Consider the following 16,503-nt stretch of genomic DNA (forward strand, 5'->3'; position numbering starts at 1 on the left):
ATAAGAATTCATTTACTAACACAAATCATAGTTTTTTATACAGTAATTGAATTTTAAGCGCAAGTATAAACATTTCTAGATGTTTAACAAATCAACGTAAAATACTGCAACAGGCTGAATGAAGCACGACCTTCGAAAATCAGTTAATATGAAGCACTTTCTATCTGGTATAATTGTACGAACAATTAGAGGTGTAGGTTTGATTTTGGTTGTTGTTGAGCACAATGCTACATCATGAGCTATTTGTGCTTTGCCCACGAGGGGTATCTAAACCCGATTATTAGCTTCGTAAGCCCGTAGACTTAGTACTGAGCCACTGGACGGGTGACAAAGGTATGGAAAGAAATGTTAAACCATCATATGATCTGCACAAGTACAGAGACTGATCTGTAGTACAATTAGTAATCTTTAAGTTTGAGATTCAAGGATTTCCTAATTTTACACAAAAGAGAATTAGAGGACACCAGGGAATACCTTTCACTACTTATACTGCATATATAAATGGCATTTCAGATAAACTTTCGTCTCTCATCGTCCAGCCTTGTTGATAAGTTCTGGTATTGAATGAAAGTACTCCAGGACAGTAACATGTGGAATAGAAAAAAATAGATCTGATATACTATTTTTGCACACTTGTAATTTCAAATGTGAAATAGACAATTTAATAGAAATGTGTGAGAAAAAATGTGTTTTTTAGGTGATTTTTATCACAGATATTATACCTACTAGTTTACATTGTTTTTCCAACTTTCGTGGTTTATACTATAATGAAGATATGGCTTGTTTGTTTGGCTTAGAATTTTCACACAACAAAAGGCTATTTGTACATAACCATCCATAATTTTGAACTGAAAGATTAGAGGGAAAGTAATTAGTTAACAGCACCCGCTGCCAACTTTTATGTTGCTCTTGTCTAACTGAATAGTGCTATGAAAGATTTGACCGTCACTCTTATAACACACCGACTGTTTTGACGACAACAGGCCACGAACCATGAACATCTTTCAGATTCACAGTTCAAACTTGATAATCTCTAGCACACGCTTCAACCCCATAAGGGAGTAATTTTCAAAGTTTAATAATAATTGTTCATTATATTGTACAAAGGCGTCGCTAGACACTGGCACACAGATCCCGTGCTCTGATTCTGTTTGACAGTGCCCCGAATCCGCAGTTATTCCCGAATAACACAAAAGTAATTAGAATATTTAAAAGAAATTAACAAGAACATTTATATTCTTAGTTACAGTAATTTAGAATCAAAGCTAAAAAGTATTATTAAGCAAGCCAAATACTAATTATATGCAGAATAGAAAACCATGATCGATATCATACTGAAACACCAAAAATTCCCTAGCGACGCCTCTGGTAATGTATTTGTTATATATCAGTGTATCTTAACGTACATGAAATTAAATGGATTTATTTTGTTTTACTAATTCTGTTGAAAGGATTTTTCAGTTGTACTGCTGTTATGTTACCTGTATAATTACCGCTTTTCGAGCTTACGTTCAGATTTACGACTAATTTTTATTGGTGTCCTCTGCTGGAAATCAATGGTTTTTGTGGTCTCTTAAAATTAGATACATGGATTTAGTTGGAAATTGATACAAACATACAAACAGTCGTTAAAAAAAAGATGTGCAGAAATGCTTGTGTAGTTATTGAACTGCCAAGGGTAATTTATTAGTCTTTCTTAATTGCTCAGTATATGATGATGAATAACTTTTCACTAAATAGCATTCTATTGCTATAAAGCATGCATTTGAACAATAGCTATCAGTATTTTATCAATTATATCAATATAAAATTTGCTTGCTTTTTGTTAAGAATAAATTGGCCCAATGGGCTACTTGTACTGTACCTACTCTGCCCACCTCTCATTAACATCGCCGATTTCTGTGCATTTCATAAATTTTATATGTTGCCTGGCATCCCTCAGTTTCAGCACATTTCCTGTTCAGATGCTTACCTACAAAAACGTCTGATTTCTTTACACACTTCCTTTCCCTATTTTTCTGTCTCCCTATTGATGGTTATTTTTTGTCCAGTTTTATTTCTATTTTGTTATTCACTCAGATCTTGTTTTCTCTTTTCCACTGAAGCCCCCCCCCCCTAGAAACCGGGTTTCGATACCCGTGGTGGACACAGCAGAGATAGCCCATTGAGTAGTTTTGTGCTTAACTACAAACATACAAATAAACTCTTTTCCTCAGTCTCCTGTCCTGCTTCTTGTAACGCCTCTTTGCACTTACTAATTGGTTCTTATTACCCTTGTTCACAAACTCTTTTTTTTTATGAATATTTCAAATCGGCTTTTAGTTTCCATCACTAAGTTTATGCTTATGTTGTTGTATGTAAATTGTTCTAAGTCCTAGTTTGCCCTGCGCATGGCCTCTTCGTTCGGCTTCTTCAGTTTAAATCTTACTTGTCCCATATTTGGATTGTGATCACAGCAACAATATATTGTAAAAGAGTTAATAAAATGTTCTAAAAAGCAGTAAATCAATAATTCTTTAAATCTTTGGATATTTAAAAATTATTTACAAAATTATTAACTGGTCTAAAATCATAATAATTAAAATATTTATTTTGTTAAAATTAGTAATGTCACAAAATAGTGATTTCACAGCTAATAGTCTATTTACCTGTTTTACTCAAACAGCGATTGGCACGTGGAGGTACTAGATATCTGGATCAACCATTACAATGTCAGGTCAGGATGCATTGTTGTTCCCGCGTCGATAAAAATGATCGAATGGAATTCCTTGCTGCTGGTGCAAATTGTCCTCAGTGGTTTGAGAACTCACGTGATTTAAGAAAAAAGGTAGCCGCCATATTGATTTCCCTGTTGGTGGGCTGGACTGCACCATAGCTTGAGTTCATGTTTGATGTACAGTTCCGTTTTAAAGAGTTAAAAAGTGTAAATACAATTAAGATAAAATTTACCTTATTTCAAATTAAAGCGTACTTTTTACTTAAACAGTGGCAAAGCGTAATATTAAGTTATTTATATTTTTTCGAACTAGCGAGAGCATATAACTATTAGTATTACTTAAGAAATTGAAAGACTAGGGGTATCGGTTGATTTATTTTTTGGAAGTAAAAAATCATATGCCTAAAACGTTTGGTAAGGGAAAATTACGTACCGAAAGGGTCCGAGATCAACGGTGGCGTCCGGCGTGAAAAAAGCCTTACAGTTTGTACACAGTGGCTCCTACGTTGGCATTTGAAATGCCTGTTCGTAGACAAGGTGGTAAGATCATTTCATTTTGAGCGTTAAAATTAGTTTTGGTAAGGTGTATTTTGTAGCTCTTTTATGATATGCTGTTATCAAAGTAGGCCTACTGACAATGACGTCAGTGGCACTTGCAAGTCACCGTGTTACACTGACAGTATTTCTACTATAGTCTAAATCATTAAATTTCTGAATTGTACTTGTAGTTAGGACTAATAGATAGTATGCAATGTATATTTGTACTAGTATACAGTGAAAAACAACGAAACGAGTGTAATATTTTAAAGTATGTTTAATATTATGACTAATATTAATATAGCTTATTAATCTAATTACTCGCAATCATACAAATAGTACTAGTGTAGTAGTAGCGCTAGCAGTAAGTTTGTTGACAATAACAGTTAGTGAGTTATACATATTCAGTAGAGTATATGTAATGTTTTATTAATATTATATTATTAACAAATGGTTCAAATACATGAAGATGAAACTTGTTCGAAAGGTTAGTGATACTGACAGAGAAAAAATTAAAAGTTATCACAGTAATCATTGTATGTGTACATAAATTACGTTGTACTTATAACAGTAGGTGTCATAGTTGTATTTTTATGAATTTTACTTATGCTGGTCATGTTTCTCCAGTGGTTTTTAACTGCTCACATATTAACATATTACACTTACAAGCTGTAGTCATGATTATCATTTCATCAAGAAAATTTTGACAACTTGACATTTCTGTCATATTATCAGTGTTCTCATAAACACGTTTTTTACTCAGTATTTAATTTGCTCTATAGTTACAATGAGCATCTCATGTCTTAATAAGTGATATTGAACAGAATACTCATAATTTATTCCATGCATTTGAAAATAATAAAATACATTAAACAAATAAAAAAACATACATTAAATGCAGTCTTATTGCAGTAATGTGAATTTTCAATGAATATTTATAATGAAATTAATTTTATATTTGGAAATGTAAATACACTAGTGATCATAAATATAATTTAAATATTGCTTTAACACCGTATCTACTAGGTGTTGGCTTAGGGTAAATAAAGAAAATAAGTGAATTATATTTTAAACAATAATATTTAACAGTTGATAGATAGTTTAATTTTAAATACTTTGGTTGTGTTCTTTGGTTAGGTTTGTTGGAGATCCATATAAGAAGAAAAGAAGCATATTATGTAATTCATTTTTATTATTTATGTGATTTAATAAAAGCTACATGTATATGCATATCACAGATACTTTGTAGGCATTATATGCATAGAATGTGTAAATGATTTGCTGAATGCATGACATGATTCTTGATTTATTTTGTAGAGGCTCATAGAGCTTTGGAGCTGTTAGAAGAATATCATTCCAAATTAATTAAACCTGAAGATAAACAGCTGAGGTATGCTATTGAACGAGTTATCAGAATCTTTAAAAGTCGACTTTTTCTGGCTTTATTAGGTAAGGAACTCCTGTGGATGTTTATATGATATCTTTTTTAAATAAAGATTTAAGTGAGATCGTTTAAACTCGAAAGATGCAATAATTTAGGTCATATACGTGAGATGAATATGTATTAATGATTCTGTGATAAGATTGAGGGTTACTTCTAGAATATTTAGAATAAACATGGAGTAGAAATTAAAAAATATAATATGAAACAGTTTGGCTTTTGTTGTTAAATAATAAAAAATGCCAGATTTCTTGTTATTATTGTGATATTTAATAAGATGCATGAATAGTAATATAAATTACAAAATCCTTTGAGATTTTGTGATTTACCCAAAACACTATAGTAGAGAGAAACCCAGAAAAGTAAACAGAAATAGGTTGAAAGAATCATTGTTATAAACTAAAGAGTACTATAAAACTATGCAAATCTTAGCACAGGTTAATATCTTTAACTTTGTGATGTTTTGTTGACTACAAGAGCAACATAAGAGAAGATTTAAGAAAGGTGTGTGGCCTATGAATAATACTGGTGAGAATGTTTTAATGGAGGAACATTTTTAGGTAGAAGTCTTTTTATCAAGTGGTTATTGTGTTTATTGGTGACTTTTTATGGATTTAGTAAGTTGAAATTTCTCAACTTTGATTTTTAGTGAAAGAGACTGGGGTAATGAAAAGTATTTGAAACTTCAAAAAGTGTAAGTTCCTGGAACAGATGAAAGTTTTATCCTAAACTGTTTAAGAAGCTGATAGGAGGTATAATGATTATCTTTGAGAAATCTTCTTGATAGTGAGGAAGTTACTTAAAGATTGGTAAAGTTTATTCTGTCTTTTAAAAGAATGAGTTATTAGAGGATGTGGAAAAATGAATGCATGGTGTTGGTGAGTTGGTGGAATCTATGGTGAGGGATCATCTTCTAAACTGGATGTGAGAAATACTGTATAACCCTTGTGGTTTTAGAAGGAGGTTTTGTAGCCTTATCAGCCTCTTATCATTTGATAAAACTTGATTTTTTTAAAAATTAGATTATTCCTGTTGATGTAGTTCAGTGCAATGATAACTAAAGCAACAAGGATATTGAAAATAGAATATTTAGAGCATTACAAATTAAGTAATAGTTTTAAAGATAAGACTGTCAGATTTAAAGACAAGCATATTGATTTCAAGAATAATCCAGTCTGTAACACCCTGAACTTTTGGTTTGTTTTGAGAAATGTTATTACAAGAAAAAGGATTCAAGCCAGCCAAGCACTACTCAGAACATATCTCACTCAGATGGAGCAGTAACAGACACTGAAATAGTCATGGGACAATTAAACCAAGAAAAATGTAGAGGAGATATTGTCACTAAAAAACATTAAAGATATTAAGATGGTCCAAGTGGTTGGCAGTTAGTTAAACACAATGAAGATTGGCAGCAAGATGTGGAGGGAAAAGCTAAGGCTAGTAAACATAGGCAAAGTCGTGGAATGTATATACTGATCGTAGAAATGGATGTCAATCAGAAAAGATGTGACTGCATGGGCAGGAGCTATATGGAAAAATGGGCATCTAGTGTTTGAATGGTCAGTAGCAAACACTGGGCTATACAGTTCATTAAGGAAAAAATGTGAAACATACAAGAATGCACTTATGTGGTGGATAACCAGTAACAGTTAAGATAATGACATATGTCTGACACACACTCCATAAACATCACAAAATTGGAGACAGGTTTTGGCTGAAGAATATGGGTAAAACCTTTTCGAGACTTGAAGGCTCAGCTGTAATGATATATTCCAAGCGAAAGCAGCATATCATTTATTGAGAAAGTGGTAATGTGCAGCCCTTGGATGACCTGGTAAGATCTCTGATGTTTTCAGTGATATATTGTATAGACTGATGGAACAGGAAAAGATAGAAAAGAGACCATACTGGTAAATAAATTGGAAAACTGGATAAATAAAGGTGCAAGTATGGAATTGGAGTGAGTGCAAAAGTATGTTTGAAGGAGAAGTTGCTTAAACCAAATTAAATTGGGCATTATAACAAGAAGAACCTTGAGGAGAGCCTGTATAAAGGCTAGTGCCAAACTCCATAAAGATTTAAAATAGTTGTAGAAGTAATATTAAAATCATTTTATTTACATTTGGCACTTGATATTAAAAATAAAATAATCATAATAATACAATTTATGCACAATAATAATGTATAAAGTGAAAGTGTTTGTTGCTACTTGGTTGTCTCCCTCTGGTTCAGAATTACGGATAGTGTAGTGCTGCCTGAAAAATGTGCTGTAACGGGACTATACAATTGGTTGGAGGAGAGGCTGTGCTTTAGCCAGTGCTAAGCTCTTCTATCACTTAGATAAATAAATTAGTAGGTCTGTTTGTTAACTGTTAAGATATTAATGTCTGAGAAGATGGCAAAATGAAAATAAAGTTTCAGAGCTGATTACTGTTAAACAGAATTCCTAAATTCACTGTCTTCAAAACAATTATATTAAATTAGAAATATAACAAGTATTTGGCTTGCTTAGATAAGACTTTTTAGCTTTGATTCTAAATGACTGTAATTAAGAATATAAATGTTCTTAATTTATTTTAAATATTCTAATCAATTTTGTTATTTTGAGAGTACAATAGTTAACTTGGATTAATTGTCTTAGCTTGTGCATGCTATACTAAGCTTGTGTTCATTTTCCTTGTTACTACAGTGTCAAGCAGTGATTAGCACTCTTATTCTTCTTTAAAAGCACAATATCCTCTTATTTACCTTGGGAACTTACTTGGTGTAAAAAGTAATACATAATAAATAATTAGATAAAGAAAAATAATTAATAAATAACTGCTAACCATTGCCTCCCTTTGGCTGGTGGTACGACCCTGGGGGCTGGCACCATGTTACTTGGAATGCTGTGCTTTGGCTGGTGTTAAAAAATCTTCTAGTCTATAACCTGTAACCATAACCAAGAATAAGCTTAGTTGTTAGAAGTGTTAGGAATAAAATGGATGAATGCAGTGCTTTAAATGGATGACTATGATATAATAGGACTTACTGAATCTTGGATAGGCTTGGAGAACATTTCAAATATATTTTGATATTCCAGGTTATAAGTTATATAATAATGATAGACTTTGTTTAAAAAGGAGGTGGGTGGGGTGGCTCTTTATGTAAGGGATAAATTTCAACTTCTTGAGATTGAATATTTATGGGCTGAAATTAGGGGTTTCAAGGATAGAAAAGTTTTAATTGGCAGTTGTTGTAAACCACATGATGAGACAGATGAGATCCATGGGAAATTGTATATTGTAATCAGGGATCTTACCAATAAGATTAGTTATAAAATAATTATAGGATAATTTGTTTTAGGCATATTGATTGGGATTGTATGGAGACAATTAGTGAAGTTGAAATATTTTTTGAAGTGATGCAGGATGGTTTTGTATATAAAATGGTCAGGAAAGATAACACCATTTTAGATTTATTGTTAACTACTAATGAGGATATGGTTATGAAAGTTGAAGTGGGAGAGAACATTTGAAAAAGAATGATCATTGTATGTTTAGGTTTGTCGATTTGTTACATGTTGCAATGAGAAATGAAATTTCAGCTCCTGATTTTGAGGCCATGAAACAAGATATATTATTAGTGTATTGGAATAATGAGTTAAAAGATATGAGAAATAGCTAGCCAATAATATGAAAACTAACAGCACAGATTTTTAAATATATTAAAGGTAAGAAAAATGGGTCATTAGGGGATGTGGGTGACAAGGTTTTTATTGAAGAATATGAGATGATTTAGCTTTCAAGTGTTTTCTGTTTTTACAAGAGAAGATACTAATAATATTTCTGAACCTGAGCATTCTATGGGAAATGTTGGAATTAACCTGCAACTTGTAGATTTTAATCTCTTGGTGGTAAGTAGAAAGACTGAGAAATTAAAAGGTGATAAAGTATCAGGAACAAACAAGATTTTTCCAAGGGTTTTAAAGGGGAACTCTGCTCTTGATATATTTTACTGTATATGAAAATGTTATGCCTGCTTTATTATGTTGTTTTTTGGCAAATGATTTGGTTTCTGTATTTTTATTTGAAGAGTAGCCTTAATGTGAAAGGGTAGCATTTACATGACTTGGTGTTTGTGTACTAAGGGAATCTTAATGATCCAAAAGCTTTCTGTCACCAGGAGTCTTTTGTCAGTGTTTCAGTAACAAAATTTGACTTAATAAAACCAAACAGAATCTGCACTAGCATTTTATGTAGCAGTATTTATTTCTACTGTAAAATACATGTACTTTGAAAGGATGTGTTTACTGATATATAGAATTACTGATGCTGTGAGACTATTCGTGGGCTAGCTCTGTGATATCCATATAAAATTATTTGTGTAATGAAACTGCAGTAAGAAAATACTACAACATAATAGAACAAATAGTGCATGTTATGAATACTATGTTTTGTTAGTTAAACTTTTCATTTAATGCAATTTTGGTTCACAGAAGTTTAAAAAGTTTAGTTCTTTGTGCTTTTGCAGTGTATTTTACAAGCCTTGTATTCTTCCCTTCTCTGATGGGGTGAATAAATTTTCAAAGAATTAAAATGAATTTTGTAAGATTTGGAAAGGTTTTCGTGTGACAGTAAACTGAAAAATTAAGATGTTGGGTTGTAAATCTGAATTATTGTTTTACAGTCAGAACAAGCAACTGCTGTTACAAGTAGTAATTTGTTTGTTCTATTTAATGGTTTATGACAACTTTTAATTTTTTTTTGGGGGGGGGAGTATTAATTCTGAATACAAAAGAAATTCAACTTTCATTAACTGATATTTTAGAATTAGGAGAGATGAAAAACTTTGTAAAAGTTATTATTTATAGATTGAGGTTAAAATTTTTATTCAACAACACTGTTTTTTGAAGATGTTTACTGTAGAAGAATATAACACATTGCACATTTATTACAGACATTTCCCAATTATTCTTAAGGTTGTGTGACCTTAAGTATTCCATATATTTTTGTAATATTATCAAAATGAACATGTAGCTTGCTGAAACGTATTCTACCAAGACAAGTCTGAAAATTATTTTACTAGTTTATTTTTAAGTATATGAAACTAATGAATGTATGTTGCTACTTTTACATGTTCATGTTTTTTCTTATTTTAGGAAATAATTTATTGTGGTAACTTGATAACAAACAAATAACAATATATTTAAAAATAACCTGGAAATGGTACTTCAGTGTTTAGAATTTAATTTTATAGCATGAGAACACAATTATTTTCTTATTGTAACTTATTATGTACACTTTATATTTTTTTGCTGGTTCTAAACTTTACTAATAATCATATTAAATATCGAATGCCCTTGGTGTTTTCAAGTTTCTAGAATGACTTGAAAGTAAACTATGAGAAACTACTATAAAGAGCTGATCTAATTTTTGTGTACTAAGAGTTAACTCTGTGTTGTTAGTTTTAAGAATAAATTCAGATAGCATGATCATCATTGCATATATTTCAATATTTAAAGTATGAATTTGCTTTTAGAAGCTCATACATGAAAGTGGAATCATGAATAGCTGTTAAAAATCAATGAAAGTAGAAATGGAACAGAGTTTTATAACATATTAGAGTGAAGTTAAAGAACTTGAGTGTTTTGAGCCCCATAAGACTAAATACTGGTGTTGATTGGTAATGCAAACAATTTTCGGCTACAAGTGAAGCTTGTGTTTATTTTTAGTATTGCTTTTTTAACTATCTGCCTAAGAATGTCTAGTATAATATGTTTCAATTGTGCTATGCAACCAACAAGAGCTTGTGTTTATTTTTAGTATTGCTTTTTTAACTATCTGCCTAAGAATGTCTAGTATAATATGTTTCAATTGTGCTATGCAACCAACAAGAGCTTGTGTTTATTTTTAGTATTGCTTTTTTAACTATCTGCCTAAGAATGTCTAGTATAATATGTTTCAATTGTGCTATGCAACCAACAAGAGCAAAAGAGTTAAATGGAATGCTACATATAAACGTTTTCCATGCCTTTTGTATTTTTGCCAGATGTGTTTATTAGCGCTCCTGATAAACCGGCAAACTGTTTCTTGGAAGGCGCATGTAACAATGTGAGGTATAACTTTAAATTTTGAAAACAATTGGAATACCGTTTGAAAGAGTATTCTATGTACTTTTGTATTCTTGTTCGAATGAGTTCTGACGAGGTTATTTGGAAAAATTCACTGCAGATATCATGTTGTTCATCGGCAAACTTGTTATAGGTTCGACTTTTCTCTTTTCTTTCGTTTGAGGACTTGGGTGATTGTTTTATTCCAGTAACACAGTATTAAAAAATGTTGCATTCCGGTAACACAGTATTAAAAAATGTTGCATTCCGGTAACACAGTATTAAAAAATGTTGCATTCCGGTAACACGGTATTAAAAATGTTGCATTCCAGTAACACTATATAAAAATGTTGCATTCCTGTAACACAGTATTAAAAAATGATGCACTCCGGTAACATAGTATTAAAAAATGTTGCATTCCTGTAACACAGTATTAAAAAATGTTGCATTCCTGTAACACAGTATTAAAAAATGATGCATTCCGGTAACACAGTATTAAAAAATGTTGCATTCCGGTAACACAGTATTAAAAATTACATGAAAATAGAGGTGGTAGTAAGTTATAATTCGAACAGACATTTAAAAAAAACACACGCACACACACACTCTTTACTGAGGACGATATGCGATAGTCAGAGTATAATATGAATTAAGCACGCGTTTTCCTGTTGTATCAAACGTCGTATAGCGTGCGTAATATAACGTTTAACCATTGGTCATCGACATGAATTCTTTTGTTAGAAGAAGAATTTGTGTTTCGTTAGAGATTATAAGTTAGGACGACGTGTTCGCCGTAAGGAATGTGTTGATCGATTGTCTCTCTAGAGTTCAGCTTATTGGGAGCATAATAGGCTGGAGTCGCGCTTTCTGCAGGACCTTGTGGAACTTCATTTCCAGTGTAAAAACATCTGGTAGCACTTAGCAAGCAGGAAACGTTTCTACCGTGGTTGGCTACAGTGGAATTGATGCACCATACCCATCAACATTGTTCGCTTAATCACTTGATTACACCTAAGGCTTCGGCATGGTTCGATTTGTCTGCGATTTTTCTCCTCTACTATAGATGTTGTTGTTGTCATGGCAACGAGATAGGGTCAGAGAGCCTCAGAAAATATTGCGCATGCAGTGGTTGTACAATATAGAGCTTATCTTTGAAGTCATATGGGAGATAATTTAAAAGCCTTGCATATGAGCAGGGTAACTAATATATGTAACACTGTTACTGGAAAACCTTATTATGCAATTTAATAGACAATTAACGGCAATTACCTACGTTTGTAACTCAGTAGCGTTTTCCAATTATCATGATGATGTGTAATTCAATACATAGCAAAGCAAGGTATGAGATGTTGCTGCTGCATAGTTATACTACAGTTTTCAAATTTGGTGAAAGTTTCATTTTGTTTGACATTCAGCCGTACTATCCATCTTATTTGAGAACAGCTTTATGTTCTGACGCTTTGTTATTTTAATTTTCACTACATATGTCTTTGAATTTTGGCCGGATCTTTCTAAACAACATAATTCTTTTTATTTACCATTTAATATACTGATGTACCTGCCATATAACATTAACTACTGCCCTTAATAATTCATGTTTCAACTTACGTGTCTGCCATATAACATTAGCTACTGCCCTTTATAATTCATTTATCAACTTATACGTACCGTGTAACATTACCTAATATATTTCTGCATTTCTTTAATTATAGACTACATTATATTACACCATATGTAGGCATTTTACATTTTATAAACGTTTCTCAGAGTTTCTGCAAATAGCAGAAATTTGTTGAGTGTGTGGTAAAGGAAGCAGAGCGGCTAATAGTCTTCAAGTACATTTAAGAAATTCACAGAGAGGAATGATTATGTAATCTAAAAGTATATATACATATACATGCGTTTCACCTTTCAAACACCAAACTTTGGTAGCTGGAGACAAGAAACCGTTTCTTTTTACCAGTTTAAAGTATTCTGCAATAGCTCAGTGCTAAAAACCGGGTTAGCTCACTGAGTAACTTTGTGCTTAACAACAAACGAACAAAAAATTCTTTTAGTGGAAATCACAAACGCTATGAACTTATGTTTTTATATATTTAAACTGTAACGTTTTTTATTTATTTACTATCGGACCATTTAGCAGATAACAAGCAAACCAAAAGAAACTTCAAATTTATATATTTATAGTTTTATATGGTGGAACCGAAGTAAGAAAACATGTGTAACGTTTTGTTAGAAATACGAATGTCTTTATAATGCTGAAAACAATTATTTTCAGTTGAAAGTAGTTTGTTAAGCGTTAAAATACAAATCTTTTGAGACCACTTGAAGTCTTGTGATCAACGCCTACAAATCACAAAATACGAACTTACATTTCACTCTCTCAGGTCAAGTTGTTTTTCAATTTCAGATCATGGATGAACCAACTCACTTAAATTGGTTGTGAACTTGAAGTAACACCTTATACAGCGTCATTATAATGTTAACTAATATTAATATAAGACATTGCAAGATTGTTAATAGCTTTCGCGCATACAACACCACGAAGCTATATTCCTCGATACGAAGGATAGTCGGAAGTTATAATATAGCTGTGCCAAGGTAAAAACCAATGTTATAAAGTTCAGTCACTCCGCTATTAGTTCCCTCTTTCATTTCTATTTGTTGTTAAAACCAGGGATCTGTTGACCGCGTGATATGAATGTATGCGACTGGTCATTCGGCCTTTACTATAGATATATGCATATACTGGCCATAGAGTTTTATCCAAGACATATATAACCATTTCCTGTCCAATTCCAGTGGATCTTTAGATGTTACGTTAGATGGACAAATATCTAGGTTCGGACTGCGTCTTTATTACATTTATTATAATGTAACTTATTCGTTGGACAACTCTTGTTTCGGAGAGTGAACATAATTTTCAGTCCCATTCACACATATCCGAGTGAAGTCTTTAGTAAATGGACATAAGTACCAGCTGTATAAGCAACATGTATAAGCAACACACCTTTGTGCCGTGTTTTCATACCTCCAGCTAGCGCAGAATGTTTGATAGATGTGTTAATTAATTAAAGGCAATACTTCTTTGCCGAGTAATGAGTATTGGTTATCTGGAATTCAGGCCTTAAATGTAACATTCGCGCAATGCATGTATGTTTGTAAAGTGTGTTAAAAACTTAGACAATTATAGGTGTGATGAGTGCTCACCGGGATTTAATCAAATTATGTTGATCTTACAAAATCTATGAGGAAGACAAGTTTACCCGTTAATGGACTAGATGAGATGAATATTGGAATTTGTTTAAGATAGTGTTTTATGAAATATGTGAATGTGCATCTCCCATGTATTTATTACATTTTGGACATATTTACCATTTATAATCCAACGCTGGGGATCGTATGTAACTACAACACAGGTAATTCATATTATTTCTGTATCACAGTGTTTTGGTATTAACGTTAAAACATTCCGTAACTATTCTCCATGATATCCATTGATTCAGCAAGGCGTGCAAGTTGAAGTTCTGTTCTCACAACACTGCCATCTTCTGGCACAATTTATGGATCTCAACCAATATCAAAGAACTAATGCAACAATGACTATTCAGCCTATCATATTTAGTACCATGATAATATGTAGACGTATTCCCGTTAACTATTCAAACTGTGTCACTTTCTCACTTCAGTTCATATCACAGCAAAATTATATACCTAGTACATATAGTCATAAGATATTAGTATTAGGCCTACTATGGTGTAAAAGGCATACGCACCATAACAGTTCTTATTGTAACAAATGGCTTATATAAATAGTGTTTGTTGTATCCCATCCGGCCAGAAGAGTTCTGGATTTAATGAAACGCAATGTACATGGAGAATATAGTGTGTGGTTGGAATACTATTATTATACATACATTTATAATTCTTGAAAAACCCTAAAGGACTAGATAAATAATGCAGTGTTTACTAATATAATGGGCCTGATAGTAACATCTAGAGACAGAGTCTAATTGTTATCATGCTTCGTCAACTTGTAAAAGGCGTTCACACCATATAAATCCATAATGTGACAGAGAATAATGATTGTCAGTTTGATTCACACCAAGGGCATGAAATGCACGAATAAGATCAGCCCTATCACGAAATCCATTTTGCTTGTTACTGCCATTGTTTGAAATGCATTTTGCGATGGTGTGTGAATCTTCTCTGTTACGTATATATTGCTGTTTCATCCCCACAAAGTAATATTTCTGGGAACTAAGAATAATTTGTGAGAACGAAAAAAAATCTACAGATCTTAAAAGTTAAGTAGGGTTGCATAGATACCTTGAGGATATATCATCTCATATTTTTCTGTTGAAATGACAAATGGTGACCTTCTGGCATTTTTTAAACAGTTGTTTAAAACTTGTTATGTACAGTATTACAAGTTCCGCTTATCCTCTAATTATTTTTGAGTATGATCCGACACCCAACTAGATATACTACGAAGAAAATCTTTTCGGAGATCACTGTTTTTCTTTATGTATCTTTGCTGCTAATGATGGAGTTACTGTTTCATACAGATATGACAGTTCTATGTCTTTCCTGGTTATAGTGAATGCATATTATAGACTATTTCGATTGCTTTGGGGGTCTATAGCGGCTAGATGATTTATGTTATTGTATACTTGTTATAATTAAAAGTAATAAGTCAGAACCTATCTTCTGTATGACAACAGTCAGTGACAAATAAAAGTTTTGAAACTCCAGCATTATATTAAAAGGCTATATTAGGAACACATGCATTTATGTTAGTTAATCTGAAACAAAATAGTATTGTTCATGGGCGAAATTTAGGACCAAAAGGGGGGGGGGGGTAAAACGACAAATCTGACTTAATTATTGTGAATGTCGTTTGTACACTGTATCCCATGTACAAGAAAGTATGCGTAACTGTTCTCTTCCACCCCCCTCTGAAATTCTGCCTATGGAATTCTTATGTCATGTGGAGATGCTAGACATAAAATGTGCTCTATGTACGCACGTATTTATGGACATCAAATGTTTATTGAAGCTAACGATGCAATAGTTTTCTTCTGTTAATCAGTGTTACTATATGTAACATTGTTATATGTAATTGTCTGGATATGAACTGATTCTAATTTACTTAAAGCCATTGGCTAATATAATAAGCAAGCAAGCAAGCAAGCAAACACGCCATTTACTACTGAGTGAACGTGACTAGGGTTGAACTTTGGCACAAAGCTTATTATCATGGAATTTTTGTTTCTTCAAAAGTTTGTTTTAAGTTGAACAAATGATAGTGGCGACGGACACTTTAGTTCGGCGAGTAAAGAGTAAAGGTCCAAAAATACTTATATTGGTGATAAAGGTTTGACCACAGAATTTTAACACTGTATATGGGTTTCACTCCTCCTGTAAAAATATACGGTATGTTACTTTATACATACACGGTCAGTCGTTGATAATAATATAAAATGTGACACGTGCTTGTAGTTAGTGATTATGTAAAATGTTTAAATACCTTGAGACTCCATAAGCTACATTATTATAATTTAAATATTGAAAGTTTCTGGTAAATTTTTAAAGTACCCTTTTGCTTTTCCAAACATAACTTCCTCTTTTCTACCTTTTTTTCGACAGCACCTCCCGGTAGCTCAAAATTAAATTTGTAGGCTTATAACTCTAAATATCTTGTTTCGATATTTG

General features: G+C 32.3%; 1 protein-coding gene across 1 annotated transcript in view; it reads left to right on the forward strand.

Annotated features, from left to right (window-relative positions):
- The first annotated feature begins 2,705 nt into the window (after positions 1-2,705).
- LOC106472696 (disks large homolog 1-like) overlaps positions 2,706-16,503 on the forward strand; it is a 177,994-nt gene continuing 164,196 nt past the window's right edge. Inside the window, exons 1-2 of the mRNA XM_022402226.1 lie at positions 2,706-3,256; positions 4,571-4,702. Coding sequence (XP_022257934.1) covers positions 3,235-3,256; positions 4,571-4,702 — 154 coding nt within the window. The 5' untranslated portion in view covers positions 2,706-3,234. The remainder of the gene's footprint in view (positions 3,257-4,570; positions 4,703-16,503) is intronic.

The sequence above is a fragment of the Limulus polyphemus genome, unplaced genomic scaffold (genome assembly GCF_000517525.1).
Source record: "Limulus polyphemus unplaced genomic scaffold, Limulus_polyphemus-2.1.2 Scaffold123, whole genome shotgun sequence".
NCBI classification, from domain to species: Eukaryota; Metazoa; Arthropoda; class Merostomata; order Xiphosura; family Limulidae; genus Limulus; species Limulus polyphemus.